Source organism: Podarcis filfolensis (assembly GCF_964270895.1).
Source record: "Podarcis filfolensis genome assembly, chromosome: 2".
Classification (NCBI taxonomy): Eukaryota; Metazoa; Chordata; class Lepidosauria; order Squamata; family Lacertidae; genus Podarcis; species Podarcis filfolensis.
In genome coordinates this window covers 83429225-83449614 of record NC_139605.1, presented here as the reverse complement: position 1 = coordinate 83449614, position 20390 = coordinate 83429225, and the positions used below count along the sequence as shown (strand labels likewise).

Sequence of the window (20390 nt, the reverse complement as noted above, 5' to 3'; positions counted from 1 at the left end):
ACCCCAACTTTCCTTAGGAGATCACCTACAATATTGAGCGCAGATATTCTGGCAGAGGGAGTAAGGGGACTGGTACCAAAACCGTTGGGAAGAGCTGCAGATGGAAAAAGACAACAGACTAGTCACATGGATGTACATAGCAACAAAAAAGGAAAATGAAGAGCATCCCTACTCATGTTCCCTGGCCCCAAGAACAGTTGCTCTCTGGGAAAATATCACCACTACACGTATTTATGAAGACCAACTATCTCAGTGAGTTCCCTAAAACCTTATCTCACAATCTTCAAATATCTACATTGCCATTATATGGGATAGGACTTTATAACGAAAACAAGAAGCAATGGAAAAATAATCAACCATTTTATTTGTATGCCACCTTTACAAAGTTAAAAACATGCTGAAGGCAGCTTATAAAAATGTAACAAAAGTAGTCCTAAAAAAGAAACAAAACATCAAAAAGTATACAACCAAACTGAACGATTTCCACATAAATAAGATACAAAAAAACCCCCAGCAACAGCAGCAACGCATACACACCACAAAAAGCCCACTCAAGATTCTTTCAGCAGCCTCAGCTTTTGTAGCTGGAGTCAGTCAGGGTCATACCCTCACAGGCCAGGTGGAAAAAATTAAGTCTTAATTAATACACAAATAAATCTTTGTTGCTTTATATGGCTCAAAATTTGTTCTTTAATTTCTACTCTGAGACTGGCCCACTATTTCTACATTACTACAGCTGTGCAAGAACTGTGCAAGTTCTACATTCATACACAATGTAAACAGTAGAACATTCAAAGCATAACATGTGTTTTGTGTTCTACCTTTTGGAGAGGGAAAGCTGTTCTCACAGCTTTTCCCAACAGGTGTTGCTGGCAGTGAGAGTGATGCTTGGACAGCTGAATCCATCTTCTCACAGTCCAAGGTTGGGGAACTAGGAGCTGACTTCCTGGTCACTTCCTGTTGCCTTTCCCGTACTGCTAATTCTTGTCTTAAATCTGTAAGTTTGAAGAAGAATATATTGCAGATGTGTCCCATAACACAGAGAACACATCCACCTTACCCTCCAACTTCTGTTGTACTCATTTCTCTGGGGATTGCTACCATCTCTGAGTAGGTTGTGAAGACCGAAAGAGACACAAACAGAACGTTGGCTGGAGCTGAATGACTTGATCTCAAAGCCTAACTTGGACAAGACTTCCTTTGAACTAAAGCTTGAAGTCAATAATGAACAATTTCCATTGTCTATCAATGCAAGTTACACAGAAGTAGCATTACTAATAACCCTTAAGCAAAGGCAAACTGCCCATCAGGTAAATTCACCTCCCTCCTCCCACTAGCTTTTATGAATGTACTCCTTAGCTATCAAGCATCTGCTTGGCTGACACAGCATATTCATATTTTGAATAGCACCTCACACTTCCATTGTGGAAAAGACACTTTTTGTTGAAACGTCAAAAGAACCCAAGTCTATAAAATATACACACTCTTATTTTATTTTACCAAATTGTAAGTGCAGGCAGCACACTACAACAGGGAGAGACAAGAGGTCTGTGCAGAATGGCACAGCAAGGTCTTCTTAGCGTCTTGCCAGGTACTGGTTGCCAGGAGCTGAGGCTGCCTCAAATCAACCAAGCAAGCAGGCAAAGGAGCCCTGTCAGCCAGTCCACCAGCCCTTGATGTTGGGAATGGACAGACAAGTCCCAGGACCTTGTGGGGCAGTGTGAAGAGGCACCTCTCTTTGTGGCAGGAGAGCAACTCAAGAGACCAGGGGCGGCAGCAGCGGCTGCCCAAACGACTCCCAAGGAGAGGAGGCTAAGGGAACACTCTACAAGGGAGCGTGTTTGAAAAACGGTGAGTGGCTGCCAGCTCTGCAGGCAAGGGGTGACATAACTGGGCTCCTGAGCCTCACAGGGGTGCCGCAGAAAGAATGTTGAAGGTGCCAGACATGCCTTTATCTATGTACTGCTGAAGCCTATTCCGAAAAATGTTCCATAAGTCAGGGATTTCCAAAGGAGATTACATAAGTACAGATGGGTTTCAAAGCTACTTAATATGTATTTCCTCATCAAATCTGGTCTGCTGATGTCCAATAGATCGTTGATTCATGTTCTGAAATATGGTAGCCACTACATAAAGCATGGCTGGGAAACATATTTGCCTCCGCAGGTCAAATCCTTATCAGGATCAGCCTTGTAAGCCAAATATGACATGACATCATTATGACATCACATGATTGATAGGTAGGCAACCCCACACATCTCTCAAAATACCTTGTGTGAACTTTCCAGGCACCCACCTGGCTGTTTGGTGCTTGGAAACCAGTAGTAGTTCAAAGCCCTTTTACTGTTTCTATGAACCTATGGCTAGGCAATACCTGCTTTCCAACATCGTAATATATCGCCAGCTAAACTTCACGATATGACAATATATTACGATTTGGCTTACATTTGTACCCACGGTTCATTCTAAAAGTTCCTATTTATTCCTTCACAACCAGATTCCATCTTCATTAACTAAGCATTAATTTAGCAATACCTCTTGCTTCATCCTTCAGCCTTTGTACAGAAACTAGCAGAGATTCCTTGTCATCTAACTCGCTTTCCAAAAAGGCATTTCTCTCAATGGCCTGATTCAGTCTTTGTTCAAAGTCTTCCAAGGAAACAATTGTGGCCCTAGAGACACACAGAGAAAAACAGAGGATACAGCTCTTCAGTGCACATTCAACAGTCACTTCTAAAACTATCGTATTATAAGTCATGGTTAGGTTGTGGTCGGTAACTTTCTGAATTTATTTGCAAGGATGCCCTAAATCCCTGAGAGCAGGATTTCATTTTAAAGGCGTTTGCGGCTCCTATTCATGATATATATACTTAACTATAAATAAAATAAAATAATTTTTTGGGCACACTTGGTGCCAACCTGATGCTGTGGGCTGTAGATGTAGCAGAAATCACTGACCACTTTCCTCACAGCACATTCTGAATGCTAATTTATCATTCTGGAGAGAATCAGTCCAACCAGGCACAAACACTACACACATACATATATATTTTTATGGGGACAGTGCAAAACAATTTGTTGTATAAATGGAAATTATAGTCATTGCGTGTTTTACATTAATGCTTCAAAATTCAATCATATTTTTTGCTAACCCAAAAGGCTACCACATGAAAGAGGTTTTGGACATATGATAAGCACTGTAGATGTTTTAGTTACACAACTGCATCAGTATCAATTCACTATTTATAGCATACAAGGTTCTTTGGAAGCTACTGAAACAAAAACCTGAGCAGCAAGGCAATATAAGGAAGTATCTGTCTCAGGAAGGGAACAGACTACCACCCAACACCATGACCCTTACCTCTTAGCACGCTCAAGGTCATCATTGGATTGCTCTAGCTCTCTCACATATTTATGCAGCTGGTCTTTAATTGCCCGGGTCTGACTCAAGTCATCCTCCAACAAAGACACTTGCTTGTAGCTTTGTGAATACTGGTGCTCAAGCTTCTCCTGAAAGCACAAGAGTATTAAGTATTCTGCTGCTTTGAAATTAACAAAGTGATTTAGAAGCATTCCTGCTATCCCCTGTGCTACTTCCTCAAACTCACATTCATATTTGCAGATACATTTACAGACTACCTAGCCTATATAAGCAGACCAAGTCACACCCAGCAGGACTTGACCAATTTTCTTCTCTTTTACTCCTCAATGCCTACCACATTTCTGAAAAGCAAATTCACATATGAGATGTGTAGCTACAAAAGAGCCCCTCAGCTAAGAGACTCATATTGATAGGGACAGCTCGTCTTAAGGGGTGTAGTGGATACAGTATGCTCAAGCCCTCATCTAAGACCACAAAGCAAGCATGCTTTTTCATTATACTAGATGGTTGTAAGTAACCAAGTACTCTTAGTACAGAAGATCCAAGTTACAGTATCTTTAGGTTTATGGGAGAGAATGCAATTCTCCAGAAGCATGTCAAGGCAGTATGGCAGTTCACTGTGTCTTTGAACTGCAACCAAACTCTTATAGCTTTGCAACCAGAGTGCTGCCAACAGCAATGCATACACCTTTCAGATAGGATTCTGCCAAAACATCTTCTCTTCCTATAGTATACTCATAGCACCAAGCAGTCCTTTCACATGTAAAAGGCATTAGAATACACCAATGTTCACTCTTAAAAGCCCTTTAATAGACATTGAGCACTAGTTTTAAGCTCCAAGGCTTGTTAGGCTGCTCACTTTCCAGTGACTTTTGAAAATCTGGTGGGCTAAGAGACTATAAAAATAAGAGAAAGGATAGGCCACAATTAACTGGCCTTGAAACCTAAGTGTAGCTTTAGAGCAATGTCTTGATAATGAAGTGAGCTATAAATGCAACGATAATTTCCTATTCCAGATTTGCCTCCACCAACAGATGCAGCTGTACCTTTAAAGTTTCCACTTCTTGCTTTAATCTTTGGTTGTCTGCTTGCAAGTCCCGGTTCCTCTGTTCAGCCTGTACCAGTTGAGCCTCCAACTCTGCTTCCAGTTCTCTGCTGCCCTCCTGAAATTCTGCCAGCTCGTCACGGGCCTCCTGGAAACTGTAAGAAGAATGGTGATGATGAGTGAGGCATTACTCCAACCATGCCTCCATCCTGTCAATATGGTATTAGCAAGCTCTTAACTACTTCTTCCCACTGAACCTCAAAAGGACCAAAAGTATTTACTGCTGCATTATGTGAAGGATTATTGTGTGGAGGTTAACCACGATTCTTGCTGAAAGCCTACTGAAAGAATTGCTGCACACTATGTGCATCCCCATAGAAAGAAAAAAACAGTCTTCCAAACAATAGAATTCTTTGTGTCACTTGAGACACATGCTCTTTTAAAATACTGTGTCTCTTGTGATGCTATACTGTTTAAAGTTAATAAAGAGATTAATAAACAAGTTATTTGGACACCAAGCAGTAGAAATCCCTGGGGCCCCAGAGAGCTGCTGTTTCCCCCTCCCCTTTAGTGCACTTCTCTTGCATCTAACTTACTCTCCAACCAGTGGAATATTTGTAATTTGCCCTTCCTTTTCCCCTAACAACCAGAATCCATCTTTCCTGTGGTGAATTCACCTGAAATTAGGTGGAGAAGGAGGAGGAGTTTGGATTTGATATCCCGCTTTACCACTACCCTAAGGAGTCTCAAAACAGCTAACAATCTCCTTTCCCTTCCTCCCCCACAACAAACACTCTGTGAGGTGAGTGAGGCTGAGAGACTTCAAAGAAGTGTGACTAGCCCAAGGTCACCCAGCAGGTGCATGTGGGGGAACGGAGGCAAGAACCCGGTTCACCAGATTACAAGTCCACTGCTCATAACCACTACACCAAACTGGCTCTCCCTATAAGTTATTTTCTAAAAATATTACTACAGTAAGTGTGGCTGGATGTTAAAGAATCCTGTCCCTGCAAAAGGCAAAAGTGAAGGCTTTTCAAAGAGGCTTAGGCATGTCTCCTGCACTCATTCACAATTCACTGTATAGTTAATTTACTATACAATGGTCTACATGTTTACTCAGAAGTCTCTTCAAGTTTAATGAAGCAGCGTAGGCTTTGGTTTAGGGTTGACACTGTGGAAAATCAGGGTTTGTATTTATTTTATTTAAACAATTTATTTACCACTTAACTACAATAGCATCCAAGTAGTTTGCTAATATATGCCTTTAACATCTATATGACAAGCTGAAATACAACAGGTTAAGCTGTTTCTAGTATGGAAATATAAATATGGGGAAAGCTTAATCATGAATGTACTCTAATTTTGGATTATGCCATGCCATTTATGCAGGGTGCCCACAGCACTCTCAAAAATCAAAAACTGCACACTGCTCCAAAAAAGCTTGCAACCACTGGCCTAGCTCCTGTGCCCACATCTGGGTAACCACTGAAAGGTATTTGTAAACTGCAGCCAGTGCAAAATTGACTAGCTAGATTGTTAACTTGACTGGGATCAGATGGTCTGAACATAGTAACACCAATCTGGCCTGACTACATTGGCTAACAGTTAGTTTCTGAGTGCAATTCAAAGTGTGGGTTTTGACCTATAGAGCCTTATGCTGCTCAGAACCCGCAATACTTTAGGGACCACTTCTCCTTGTATGAACTTACCCAAACCCAGGGATTTTCAGAGGCCCCTCTCTGTGTGCCTCTTCAGAGGGAGGTATAGAGGGTGACAACTTGAGAATGGGCTTTTTCAAGGGTTGCTATCCATTTGTGGAATCCTCTCCCTATAAAAACCTAGCACCATCACTGTCAGCTTTCAGACACCAGGCTAAGACATTCCTATTTGCCCAGGCTTTTGATTAATTGGGATAATACTGTAGTATGTTTTCTGGCCTGTTTGTGGTGTTAATATTTTATTTGGGTAGAATAGGCTTCAACTTTTTTACAATATTACTGGATGAGTGCCTTTAGATAAAAAACTGTAAGTCACTTGGAGACTCTTAAAAGTGATGAATAAGCAAGGCACTAATAATCTGAGGGTGCTGTTGAATCCTTTTTGCTATTGCTAAAAAAATAAAAATTGAAAACCACTACCAATCCCCCGCAAATTTCCCAATAGAGTAGTTTCTACCCATCCCTGTGTTAACTCCTTAAAAACTCACACCACACACCTTGTTTAGGAAGCCAACATCACTTCCCCCCCCCCTTTTATTTTTCAAACCATACTGATCTAGGCAAGAAGAAGCTAACAAGACTACAAGACTATACAAAAATTACCCACCAAGTCAGAACAATGAATCTACTATCTATCTAATCTCGGGGGGGGGGGGGTCTGGTAGCCCATAATGGCTGTCTTTGTCTTTCATTCCATACCAGTATTCAGGCAGGAAACTGAATTCATTCAGATCACGCATGTGCTGGGCTGCTATCATTGCAATATACAAGAATCAGAGGCTTAAACAGCATCCTAATCACTAGAGGGAGTCAGAAGCTCCTATAATCTCAGAACAACCTTATTTACCAAAATTAGGCTGCACTGTACCTAAACTAAACTTCAGTAAAACTAGAACTTTTAAAGATATACAGTTTAACCCCACAGTGAAGCATGAGACAATCTGCCAAGGGCAGCAATCAGCAGCATTCTTGAGATGATAAAGGACCCCATTGTTTGCAAAGGCAGATTTCAAACAGTGCAAGGCCACTACTGACAAAGAAATTCTATTCCTGCATCCCAAAGCACATAGCTCACAGCTTTGCTGAAGACACGTGGCTTCCAACCACTTGCTTCTTACTGCTGCGACAGACATTTAAAAGGTTACCTCAAAGAAAGCAATTTAAATGCATTGTTGTTGTTTAGTCGTTTAGTCGTGTCCGACTCTTCGTGACCCCATGGACCAGAGCACGCCAGGCACTTCTGTCTTCAATGCATTAACTACCTAGAAATGAAACTCAGTAAACTACTACTAGAACCATACCTTTGTTTATATTTCAAAGATAACTCCTTCCAGTATGCAGTTTCTTCCTCTGGACATGAGAACTCAGGGATTTCTTCACAGTCCATGATCATGGTCACCTGCAAAATCCAGAGTGTTTAACAGGAAGCTCCTGATATGGCCTACTGGTTTCAGACAAGCCCCAGGACTCTCAGCATTCCAAAGCAACAAGTAGAACTATACCTCACCTTCTATTTATCTCAAAAGAAATGAGTATAGGTGATTGGCATATTTTTTTATCAGCAATTAAAATGTTTTAAGTCTGGGTCATGCTGGCCACATGACCCAGAAGCTGTACGCCGGCTCCCTCGGCCAATAAAGCGAGATGAGCGCCGCAACCCCAGAGTCGGTCACGACTGGACCTAATGGTCAGGGGTCCCTTTACCTTTACCTTAAGTCTGGGTTGAACCAGGCCACCAAGAGTTCTCTGAAGATGCATTGTTGCATTTAAATTGAATACCACTTTAAATGTTTTGGGAAAACAAAATAAAAACACACCCAAAATGTACCATGCTATTCAAAGAAGGGTTAACGGAGTTGGAACAAATCCAGCTAAGGAATATGCAAATGATCACATTTTAAGGCAGGCATTGGCTTTTCAGCCAGGTGGTAAGACCTGTAATTACTGGAACTAACACATCTATCACCCACTGAATAAAATCATAGAAGTAAAGTCTGGTCAGCCATTTAAGCCGAGCAAAGGTTTGTTCCTGCCCTACAGACAGTGAGAGGCCGAAAGGTTTCAAACTGCCCTTTCTTTAGCACCTGAATAATGAAAAGAAATTGGCAGAGTGGCTCTACAACATTATCTGTTCAGAAGCACAAAGATAATGAACTGCTTTGACATGCCAACAAAAACATAGGGTAGCACTTCAAGAGTACATTGAAGGCATAGACAAAGCACTATAGCTGATGGAGGCTAGAAGCTCTACTATAGAGGTATGGGGAATCTCCAGACTGTGACCCAATTAGGCCCAGCATGGGTCCCAATTTAGCCTGCTATCTCCCTTATACTACACAAAACTTGTTCCAAATCTGACATGGTATGTGACATCAGCTGAGGGCAGGTGGAAACATGGTTGCCAGTGCACAACCTTAAAGTAGACTCCTGGTTGTGCTGAGAGGTGCTCAGTTCAAGCTTCCTGGTATCAACTGTGCTATTGATTTCTAGCAGAGAACTTGCACAAGTGACGCTCATACAAAACCCCACACATATATTAAGTAAAATAGAAACATCGCCACCCGATCCCACCCCCACCCACCATGGCCCCCTCCACCTCTTCCCCCCCTTTTCTTCCTAATATAACAGTAATGTCTCAACAAATGAAACTGATCTGTAGAAAATGCAACTTGGAAAAAGGCATTGCACATACTTTTATAAACCAAGAAATCTTTAATAAAAAATACATTAAACAAAAAGACTGTGCTATTGATTTCCTCATGGGGAACTCCACAGTCAATCCTTGAAGCGACCTGCAAAGAATGCAGAAGCATTTTTTGCAAGCTCCTTGCAAAGAGCCCTGGTCAGCACTCCCCCTAGTGCTATGACCCACTCCAGATCACTGAAGCATTTTAAAATGTTAAACATAGGCAATCTCTCATAACACATCTAGTTTAGCCCTCTGTAGTGCACGATTCCAAGCAGCATTTGTTCCTCCTGTTTTATTTTTCTTATTTAACAGGATTTATATAGCACTTGATCAAAACCTCTTAGCAAGTTACAATAAATATACATTAAGATTACCAATAAATTTAGATATCAAAAGCAAGCTCTTTTTTTTAAAGGCCAATAGGACTCATTATATATAATTTTTTACTGCCCTTAAATCATATTCCCACGAAAGTTTGAAAAATAAAATAATAATAATACAATTAAAATTTAGTCAGCTGCTTCCTTCCAGAGGACTGTTAAAGCCCCCATTACTTCAACAGATGATCACTGCTAGCATCTGAGTCAATGTTGCAGCCACTCAACTACAAAGAAGGCTTTTGAGGTGCCACACAGGAAGGAATGAACTGCATTCACGATAGCTTTTCATCCTCCGCATGTATATAGATTCTAATGCTGTTAACCAAAGAATACTGCTGAATTCTGACAAGCATCAATAGCCATTTCTCCCTCCAGGGAAACAAACTGGCGCATCCCACATTTCTGTGACCCACATTTCTGACCTGAACATTCAAAGCACACACATAGTATTCTACTTCATCTTACTGTACAAAACATGACAAAGAAAAAAATGTAACAGTTCCGAACTACAGTTCTTAAATAGCAGCATCATCTGAGGCCAGTACTTTGAGAAAAGTATCATGAATAATGATAGTGGAGAAATATAAACACTGAGTAATCAAGAACAAGGTAAATGTATTTCCTGCCCAATACTTTATAGATACAAAAAAGTCAAGGTGACTTATAAGTTAAATATAAATCTACTCCATATACAGTGGTACCTCGGGTTAAGTACTTAATTCGTTCCAGAGGTCCGTACTTAACCTGAAACTGTTCTTAACCTGAAGCACCACTTTAGCTAATGGGGCCTCCTGCTGCTGCTGCACCGCCGGAGCACGATTTCTGTTCTCATCCTGAAGGAAAGTTCTTAACCTGAAGCACAATTTCTGGGTTAGTGGAGTCTGTAACCTGAAGCGTATGTAACCCGAGGTACCACTGTACAGGACAACTTTTAAATGGTAATTTTATAAAAACAGTATCATAGTCCAATGGACAACAGATTGGAGGTCATGGAGATGAATATTTTGGTCACTGGGCTATGATATTGTTTCAACTTATGGGTTACCTTTTTATTAGTAATTTATTATTTAATTATTATTACCTTGACTTTTTTGTGTCCATCTAGAATATAAATGCTGACCTATCATTTCTTACATTCTGTTACCCCCATTCCAATCACACAACTGCACTGGATCATAACCAATGCACCTGATCCAGTATAGTCTCCCTGAACTGGGACAAAGAATCCTAGCATGTAAACAGACATCATTGCAATAAGTGACTCAAGGAACAGATCAAATTGCTAAGTGGCATTTTGGGACTTGGCAGACTCTGCCTTCTCAGTGTGGTAACATCAATGGTGTTTGTGCCAAGGTACTATTTAAAACAGTCTGCACCATTCCAGGAATGAACTATTTGTGGGTTCTTCCACCCAATAGTGTGCTGTTTTCAAATGACTTCTTCCAAGGACTTCACTTGGATTTACAGTTTAAATTTAAAGCACCAAAATGGCAACATGAGACGCTTCGAACAAGCATGACTGAAGTAGTGCAACAGTAGTTTGCTCTCAGAGGCCTCTCAGAAATGAAACTCAACAGGTCTGGAAAAATACAGTCTGTTACAAGCTGATTATGTTGTGGCTTAGGCCTAATAACATGGATAGCACAATTTCCACAAAGATGATAATTGGCAACCATTGTGGAGAAGCGATTTCAAATGTAGTACATCTTTGCTTGCAAGTTTCCAGGCAGCCTCTTCGCAAATCAGTCCTAAGCAAAAACACCACAGAAGTATGGAGGAAGTGAAAAACTAAGCAGATGAAGAGACTTCAAAAGCAGGCTATGGTCCTTAGAACAGGTAGTTTATGAAGCATGAAGTCAAATCCTCCAACAGCATTGACTGACATTTTGCAAAGTCTAATGCGAGTACAGTTGTACCTCTGGTTACGTACTTAATTCGTTCTGGAGGTCCGTTCTTAACCTGAAACTGTTCTTAACCTGAAACACCACTTTAGCTAATGGGGCCTCCTGCTGCTGCCGCACCGCCGGAGCACGATTTCTGTTCTCATCCTGAAGCAAAGTTCTTAACCCGAGGTACTAATTCTGGGTTAGCGGAGTCTGTAACCTGAAGAGTATGTAACCTGAAGCGTATGTAACCCGAGGTACCACTGTATATTTGATTTGTAAACTCTGTTTGGCCAATTAATGGAAAGGAAAGGAAATAAAATGTAAATGTGCACTAAGAATGCAAAAAAGTCTTCAAGAATGGGGAGTCCTCAACAGATAACTCTCTTCTCCCCCTCCACTCTGCAGCTCTAATCTGAAATCTTCAGAAACTGCTCACACTAATGAAATTCCCTGTCGCAAAATGCACCTAGAACAATAGCAGTTTCGAACACTGAATGTGAGCCATACACCTAATATTAAAGAAAGTCTCTACTGTACTCCAATCAAGTAATTAGCAGCTTGAGAGCATCCCAAAAGAACTCTTCTACAGCTTTACATGCAGCCCCTGGAACATAACCCCCACACAATATGTGAACCTACTATGACTGCTAACTATGGCTAGCTAATTTCAATCTCTGATTTAAGGGCTAATCGTGGTTTCAATTTCCAAATTAAAGGCAACGTATGTCTAGTGGTAACTATGGTTACACTGGAAATGCTTAATTATACTTAACACTAATCTGGGGAAAGTGTGGGGAGCAGTTGGAGGGGGGATTGCCAGTTGGCCCAGCATAGCGTCTGAACAGAATTAGGAATAAAACCCATCATCCAGAGGCACTGCCACAGCTTCTGTGTTGCCTTCAAAAAAGAAAAAGGATTTGCAAAGCAGAGGTTCAAACTGAAAAATAAGCTTGTGTGCATATGTACCACTAAGTACAATGTTCTAAAAAATGTTATCCACAGTATTATTCCTTAATTGCATTCTTACAATCTATGTAGGAAAGCAACTAGAAAATGGCACAGACACACATCTTTGTGATGTGTAAGATTAGAGCACAAGTATGAGACAAATGGACAGCAGACAAGCTTGAATTCTGCCAGATACATCTCTAAGACTCCTCTCTGATCACATCCCAAAGACACATGTTTTGAGGTCACTTCATGTTCACTTCACTGCACATTTTAAAAAGCATGTAGGAAGCAGTCATAAATTTATGAGGGGGGACAAATACCAAATTCACATTTTAAGTGGCGATTACTCAAGCAAACAATTATTTATCTTCCTCAGAAGTGTGTTTTAGCATTATCATAAGATCTAACTCACTTCAGCACACTGAATCATATGCTTCTGGCAACTGGCTGGGAGAGGATGTCAGCATTTCCTGAAACCTGTGTTTATCAGATGCTGCTCTGGAATCTACAGAGACTAGTAAGGTCACATGATGATTCCTCAATGAAAGGTCTCAGTACTACTAAAAACAACCAGTTTCATCAAGGAAAGGAAGAATTTACAAACTGCAGCCTCTGATCACCTCTTCACTGATACCAGCTGCCCAGTAAGCTTACAAAAAAAATGATGAATGAAGTTGTAGAGTACCAAAAGAAGAGAACAAAACTATATCCACCCATGGGGGCAGAGCAGCAAAATAAAGTGTGTGGCACATGTATAGAACCAGGGCAAATCAGGGTTCAGAACAGTTCGCCTGTTCATTTCCTTTTTGTACCTGTTCAAATAAAAGCAACACCTCTCAAGACTATATGATGGCAAATAAGAACTGTAAAGAGAATCTACACTGCAGTTGCATTTAGATGTACATGGTAAGCTATGGTTATGGCTTACCATGGATGCAGAGGTCATTCTCACTTTACTTCTCCCTACTAATGAGCAGCAGCAACAAGCTATAATCCTTGGCTCAACAGAACAGGGGACTGAGATGTATTTTTCTCCAAAGAAGCTGCTGTTTGGAGCAAAGCAAAACTTGATGCTCGGTTTGGACATTGGGTGAGAGCCAACATGTTAGTTGTGGAAGTGGTAATGTGGCATAGCTTAACTGCCACAAAGTACAATAAAGGTAGCAAATAAGCAATATATTTTGAATGTGCAAGTCACTCAATGGATTTGGCTGTTGCTCTGAACAAGATTCTGCTATCAGGACAGCCATTGGATGAGTGATTGCTACAAGTGAGTATGAACCATAACACTTAGCCAAAGGTGATGGTTTGTACTTCTACTTGGAATCAAAAGCAATTTCTGCATTCAGTGTGAACTAGTAACCATGGCTTACTGTGAATTACCCAAAGAGAGTTCTGCATTTATAATTTTTTAAAAGCCATCTGTAAGAACAAGGAAAGCAAATGTGTGGTGTGATAGGGGAAACTTAACATGATTCTTTATACGATGACCTAAGTTCTTCTGAGAAGGTTTATCAAAATTAAGGATAGCATTCATTCAATAGGACCCATGGAGGGGAAGGTGGGAAGTCCAGAGATTCAGGGAAATATCTAAATATGGATATGTAATTTGTATTGTTATAACTCTACATTTGTAAAATCAAATTAAAATTATTTCAAAAAAAAAAAAGTATAACATTCATTCAATCTTTCCCTGCCATTTTACGGGGGGGGGGGGGGGGCTTATTTAGTGTTCCTCTGGCAAGTACATTACTCAGACAAAAACTACCTCAATTGCAATAGCCTCAAATGCACATTTATTTCCAGTTCCTAAACTTAGATACAAGAACGTCAGAGAACCACTGAGTGGGGGGGGGGGCTATCAATCTATAGTCATTAGTCTACATTTAGAAGCACAGCATTATGGTGCCAGACTTTAGTTTTTGAGACCAGTTAAATGCTCTCACTGAACTGGTTTACTAAAATGCATATATCCTTAAAATGGCATTAACAAAATAAACTCAATATTTGTCACAGACAGCACACAAACAACTTCCTTGCAGGAAATGAAAACAGAATGCACTTTAATTTGGAATCAGCTCTAGAAACTGATTCTAAAGTCTGAAATACCTCAATACTGCATACACAAATATAGTACTTTAACACAGATTAGTTCGTGAGCACTGTGCTGTGTTTTACTTTCTTTTTCATAACACCTTATTAACCTTTCTAAGCCCCAAATATGAAAGAATGATGCACATACAAGTTTTATATACACCAGACCAATAGCTGAGTTGCATGGTCTCCTTTCCCTTCCTTGGAATAGTAACTGATCATGATACATCTAAATCTAGTGAAACTTTCATCAACTTATTTCTCCCTTAAAAGCTTGTTTGCTGTTGCCACATATCAAAGTTTGTATTGGTCCCAGCATTAACCTGAAAAGCATGCACTTTGTAAATGATGCAATTTTAGGCAATCAGAGTTCACATGTCCTCAGAGCTGCAGAGTCTCACTCTCTCTAAACTCAGTTGTGAATCAGCCACTCCCTCCCCTTTGCTCTTATTATTGCCAAGCAGCAAGCCTCCTGGGCGCAGCTCTGACGCTCTCAAGTACTTATTACAAAGCTCTACACTTTTAAAGAGAAGTCATCCTAAATAAGGCCCTAAATAAGGCACGCTGTGGCCAGAAGCCACACTGCATACACATAGTTCAATGTAAACTTCCCCTGACTTTTTTTTTTAAATGAAAAGTAGCAACTGGAGGCAGCAATAATAAATAAAGGCAGGAGAGGGCTCTTACCACTTTCCCTGCTAACCATTCTCCTTCCAATGTCACCCATGCAAGACTGCACCCCACCCCTGCAACATAAGAGATACATGTTCACATATTTTCACCTGCAGTGAGAAAGGAAAGCTTGAGGTGAAAGAATTTTGGAATTTCACCTACAGGCACCTAAACAGCAGTAGTTTGATACCTCCAAGTCCATTGCAAAAAGCAATGCTGAAGACATATATCTACATTTCAGTCTAATATATATTGTTGCAGATAATGTATCATAAAGACAAATTGACAAGAACCCTCCACAATAGAATATTTGCCCATGTTATATTATGATGTTTCATCTTGACAGAAGACCAAGCAACAATGATCCACTACTGCTCCACATTCATTTTCAACCTCCAAGCTCTCAATAAACCCACAAAAGAACATAACCTACTGGTGCCCGGCTATTTCCCTACCGATAAAACCTGCAGGATGTGTCCACTTTCTTCATGGGGCCCTAGGACTGAACTATACTGTAACCACACATGGCTTTTAACTGAAGCTATACTGGAGTTCCATGTAATCTCTGGCTTTCAAGGTTTGGGTGGAACCAGAAAAATCAAGGGTTATGTTTTCAGCATACAGTACGAACCATTAGGCAAAGAGGTCACCAGGCATTTGAGAAATCTGCACCAATAGTTATAATAATCATACTTATTATTAACATTTATTCATCACCTACAGAAGAATGTCAAGTAGACTAACCATGAAAAGACAAAATAAAAACATCAAAGTTACACATTTTAAAATACGTAACACAAGCAATCATTAAGTATATTACAGCACAATTCAGAAACATCAGTATGTCTTGTCATCAGTATGTTCCCCAGAAAAAGTGACCAATGAAATAACAAGTTAAAATATACCCTCAAAAGCAGGAAAAGTTTGGTCTTTGCCTGGTGCTGAAAAGATGTTAATGTGGTTGCCAGGAAAGCCTCTTTGGGGACATCATGCCAAGACTCTGACATCAAATCTATCTACATTGTGAAAGATAAACTAAAGGCTTTCACCTCCTATCCTATCTGAAGTAGCTGAACTCTCAATGAAGGCTTTACTTTCCAGAGTCTGAACCCCATCTCATATGAATCTGCAAGGGCCAATACCATGAAAGCAGCTGTATCACCATAAATTTGAGTGTAAGATATGTCTAATACCAACAATGCAAAAATTGCCTCTGTGATTGCAGAACATGGTTTAAGACATACGTAGTAAGGGCAAAAAAACCGGATGGGTCAGGGAGCAACAAGAACAGCAGCAACTAAGATTTTACTCTGCAGCTGTCTCAAACAAAGAGCCTTCAGCTCTTTGGGGCAGAAAACCATAATAAGGATTTGCTTTGCGTGATTTGGTGGGTAGGTGTTTTTTGTTGTTGTTGTTTACTTTTGATCTAGAATAGCCACCTTCCAACAACTTGATTATCTCCAAAATAAAATGCAGCATACCTGCCTCTTCCCTCCACTAAGCAAAAGAAAAATATTTTCAGTGACTCATGGGAACTTATTGCTCTGACATCATCAGTATATTTGTGTATCCTAGCAACCATATGACAGCAAAACACCTAAGCTTTTCCCTTTCCCCAATTTGGCAGGCTAGTAGTTATAGATTCTACAGTGAAAATCAACATTAACAAAGGAGGAGTTGTTTGTATAAAACATCTGCTATTATCATTATTACAGTACTGGTGTACATGTAGAAGACAGACTATATCCAGTGTGATCAACTATTTGACACAGGAGAAGGGTGCAGAGGGAGTGGAGGGAAATGGAGGCAAGAGTAATAAGGGGAGTAGGGGGAGATATGCTTTCAGTTCACTTCAGTTGCATATAATGGAAGCAACCTCATTTTTTGTTCTCATCCCTATTCACATGTAAGAAGAGGGTGGGGGCGGGGAGGTTACTGGTTTATATTGTTTTTGTTCTTTGTCTTGTATTTTTATGATGTGCACTGCCCTGAAATCTACAGGTGAGGGGTGATATAAAATTTCATAAATAATAATAATCTCATTTTCAGAGTAAAAGGAGACCCAAGGCAGTGGAGTTGAATCCTGACCCTTCCTCACCTTATCTGTCCATTTCCAATTACTGCAGGCTTCCTCCCCTGGATGAGGTGCAACACAAGAAGTGAGCCCAATGGGAATTAACAGAGGAAGACATTATTCACCTCACCTAGACAGCCTTCGGATGTAAACATTAAAAACATATGCATTTAATATATACAGTGTGACATGTGACCAAGTAAGTGTCTCAGCATGTCCAGCTTAACCTTAAAGGGTTAAGCCAAATCCTTAAAGGGGGCAGTCATCTTTTTCCTATCACAACACACAAAGACTCAGAAAGAAGGTCATAAACTCTTTGACACCTCCTCCTAATTTAAAAGCAGGGTTTACTCGCTTGGGAAATTCACAAAGATCCCAAAAAAAGACCTTGCAAGAGACGGCCCTGAGTCACTCCTGGGAACAGACTTCAATACTGGAAGGAATCCAAGCCGCCCAAGATTTTACACACACGGGGATTTGGGCCTTGCTTGTCGTAGAGCCTTATCAGCTGGAACAAAAGCTGCGGGAGGTACCTGGCCAAGGTTGCCAGAGGCAGGAAGAGAAAGGAAAAGCCAGGGCGGCCACAGGGTTGGCCAGGAGCTGGAAGTCACTCACAGGCCAAACGCCGAAGCTCAACCGACTGGAGCCTGGAGCACTTAAATGGAGGCCTGAGAAGCTGCAACAGGATGCCCGCTTCTTACGAAGCGCTGGGCTGGCACGAAAGGTAGTTGGTGCCGGCGGTGCAGAACCGGAGGCAGGCCTTCATCTGAGGCCGGGGCCTACCGGGCGGCGGCAGCGGCGGGCCGTGAGGTGAGTCACGAGGCCAGCAGCAGCAGCCGGAACCCTTCGGCGTTAACGGTCCAGGGCAAGGGAGGGCAGGTTCCGGGCGGGGCGCCGAGGCGTCACAGGGCGGCGCTGGCCGACAGCGTGGCGGGCGGCGGTGGCGCCACCAACAGAGGAGCGACAAACGACCGCCTCCTCCCCTAACTGAGCGGTGGCAGGGAAAGGAGGGCAGCGAGTCCTCGGGGGGGGGGGTGAGGAGGGAGGCCGCCTGCCCGTCCGCCCGCCGCTCCCTGATGGATGAATGACACGGCTTCAAGCCAGTGACAGTCGGCCGTGGCTCCCCTTCCGACTAATAGAAGGCCGGCAGGGGCGGAATCTGCCCCGTTGTCGCTTCGCAACCAATCCGGCACGAGCTCGCGACGAAGGAGTGAAGCAGTTGTGGGGGGGGGGAGAGAGAGGACGGGGGGGGGGCTCACCCGGCTTCGGCGGTACCTCAGCCCCGCTCGCGCACTTCAAAAAGTCAACCCACCCTCGCACACAACACACGCTCTTTCTCACACACACTTGCTCCTCTAGACCCACCCTTGTTCCTCCTCGCGCTCCTCAACCGTCCAGCGGCGCTCTCCTCCTACCACTGCCGACGCCGCTGCTGCCACCGCATCGCCTCAGTCGCTGACACAGCTCCGAACCCTGCCTCATCCGGGCAACCCACCGCCTTGGCTACGTCACAGCAGAAGGCGAGGTCCGCCACGAGACAAGCACAACCCCGCTCGGGGGCGGAGCCAGCCAGCTTGAACGGCAGGCCGCGGGAGAGGGGGCGGGGCCATATAGATATGGTCACGCCCTTCTCGAGCGCGCGCCGTGCCTATTCTGAGACTCGCGCGTGATACTAAAAGCAAAATTAAAACTTTAATGTTCCTGTAGCGGTTTTGCTGATTTTGTTGCGACAAACCAACCCACTGGCGATCACACATGTAGCGCAATCCAAATACGTACATGCCAATGACACGTATTACCCAGGTAAGTGTGTGCAGGATTGCAACCTAGTTGTGTGTTCCAAATACAGTATTCAGTGTGGTCAATCTCTTCCTACCTGCATGGTTTCCAAGACCAATCAGAACGGATTTTGTTCCATTTCTTCCCTATACCTATCCAGCAATGTAAAAAGAAAAGAAAAGAAAAGTCTTACATTGTTAATACTGTATAATAAATAGTGGGTTGTTGGGTGTGTTCTATTTTTTTCTTCCTTTTGCTCAAGTGATGCTTAGCTTCTTTCACTGGTAGATAGGATGCATATAGCAGTACCCAAGAAGTAATACCTATCACTAGTACAGTACTTAGAAGATCTACACGGGTTGCCTGTTTGATTCCAGGTGTGATGCAAAGTGTGATTCTGACTTACAAAGCCTTAGGGTGGTATCTAACTAAGCTTTACTCAGAGTAGGCTCATTTAAATTAATGAACATGACTAAGATTAGACCACTGATTTCAATAGGTCTGTTCTGAGGGAAAAGGTTAGTTGAATCCCACCCATAAACTGCAATATTATGTACATTTACATGGGAAAAACACAGTGAGACATATTTTATTAGAGAGCATGCATAGATGTATGTTACTAAACAGCCTGGGACTTCCAACCTTGTAGGAAGAAACTGGTTTCTTAAAGATGAAGCGCTTCTACCAGTGCCCCTTTCTACACAAAAGAGGCATTTTCTGAACAGAACAGCATTAGTGTTTCAGGAAGATGATGATGTAGTTCATGCTAAGCTGTGTGAGACATTCTATCTTGTTCACAGGAAGTTAAAACAGGAAGGAGGACAGGAAGGAGACTTAGCTGAGATCTGCTTCCTAGATATGCCTGCCAGTATTGAGATCTTCCTGAGATAGTCTCAGAAACAGAAATAGCAAACATTGTGTGCTAAATTTGAAGAAGAGACTGGCAGAAAGTGGCCTGACATATCACTAGTGTTTTTAATTTTCTTTCTTCGTTTCCTTAACTCTGTTCTGAGATGTCCACCACCTCTTGTTTTTCTCTCCATTCTCAGCCACTGCTTGAATTACAAAAAGGCCAGAGGGAGTAAAACTCCCTTAATTTTTTTACTGATCCCCTTGGCTCCTGTTTTTAAAATCACATCACTGCTGGTGATGTGATTTGATTGAACTAGGCATGGAGGATCTATGGCTTGCTTGTGGATTTCATTGAGGGTCCCTGAACCACCCTGCTCCCCTAATTTGAACATCGTTCCCAGCATTGACAGGATCCATCTTTTGCTCAAGATCCATTTTTTTATTGCCCAAATTGATCCGGTACATGTTTGACAATTCCAACTTTCCCCTCTTTGGCTTTCCTGTATTGGATCTTGATCCTGCCCCTTGCTCAAAACTCTACTGCTATGCCTCTCCATTGTTCTTAGGTAATGCATTCAGCAGTCATCCTTACTTAAGCCACTCCCAGTGCACCAATATGTCTAAAACACCAGACAGGCAAATGCTGCTTTAGTGCCTGTTAATTTCTGATGATTTGAAGTAGCATTATATGATGGAAGGAACATAAGAAGAGCTCTTCTGGATCTGATCAAGGACCCATCTGTGAAATCTATCCTCACAGTGGCCAACAAAGTGCCTTTTGGAAGCCTGTACGCAGACCCAGAGTGCAACAGCACTCGCCCTCTCATGACCCCAAGCAACTGGTATTCAGAGGAATGCTGCCTCTAGT

At 42.0% G+C, this 20390-nt stretch overlaps 1 protein-coding gene across 13 annotated transcripts in view; it reads right to left on the bottom strand.

Annotated features, from left to right (window-relative positions):
* NDEL1 (nudE neurodevelopment protein 1 like 1) overlaps window positions 1–20390 on the bottom strand; it is a 44715-nt gene that overhangs the window by 11148 nt on the left and 13177 nt on the right. For 4 of the 13 annotated variants that reach the window (XR_014544241.1, XM_083597765.1, XM_083597767.1 and 1 more), the window contains exons 2-7: window positions 7447–7544; window positions 4429–4582; window positions 3362–3510; window positions 2536–2672; window positions 822–995; window positions 3–94 (exon numbers count right to left, since the gene is read on the bottom strand). Coding sequence is in view for 9 of the 13 variants with exons in the window: in XM_083597765.1 (XP_083453891.1) it covers window positions 3–94; window positions 822–995; window positions 2536–2672; window positions 3362–3510; window positions 4429–4582; window positions 7447–7544 (804 nt within the window). In the remaining 4 variants the exon portion in view is untranslated. Of the gene's footprint in view, window positions 1–2; window positions 95–821; window positions 996–2535; window positions 2673–3361; window positions 3511–4428; window positions 4583–7446; window positions 7545–16915; window positions 17031–17424; window positions 18035–18256; window positions 18442–20390 lie in introns of those variants that run through there. The other 9 variants (XR_014544243.1, XM_083597768.1, XM_083597764.1 and 6 more) reach the window with 6 other exon arrangements.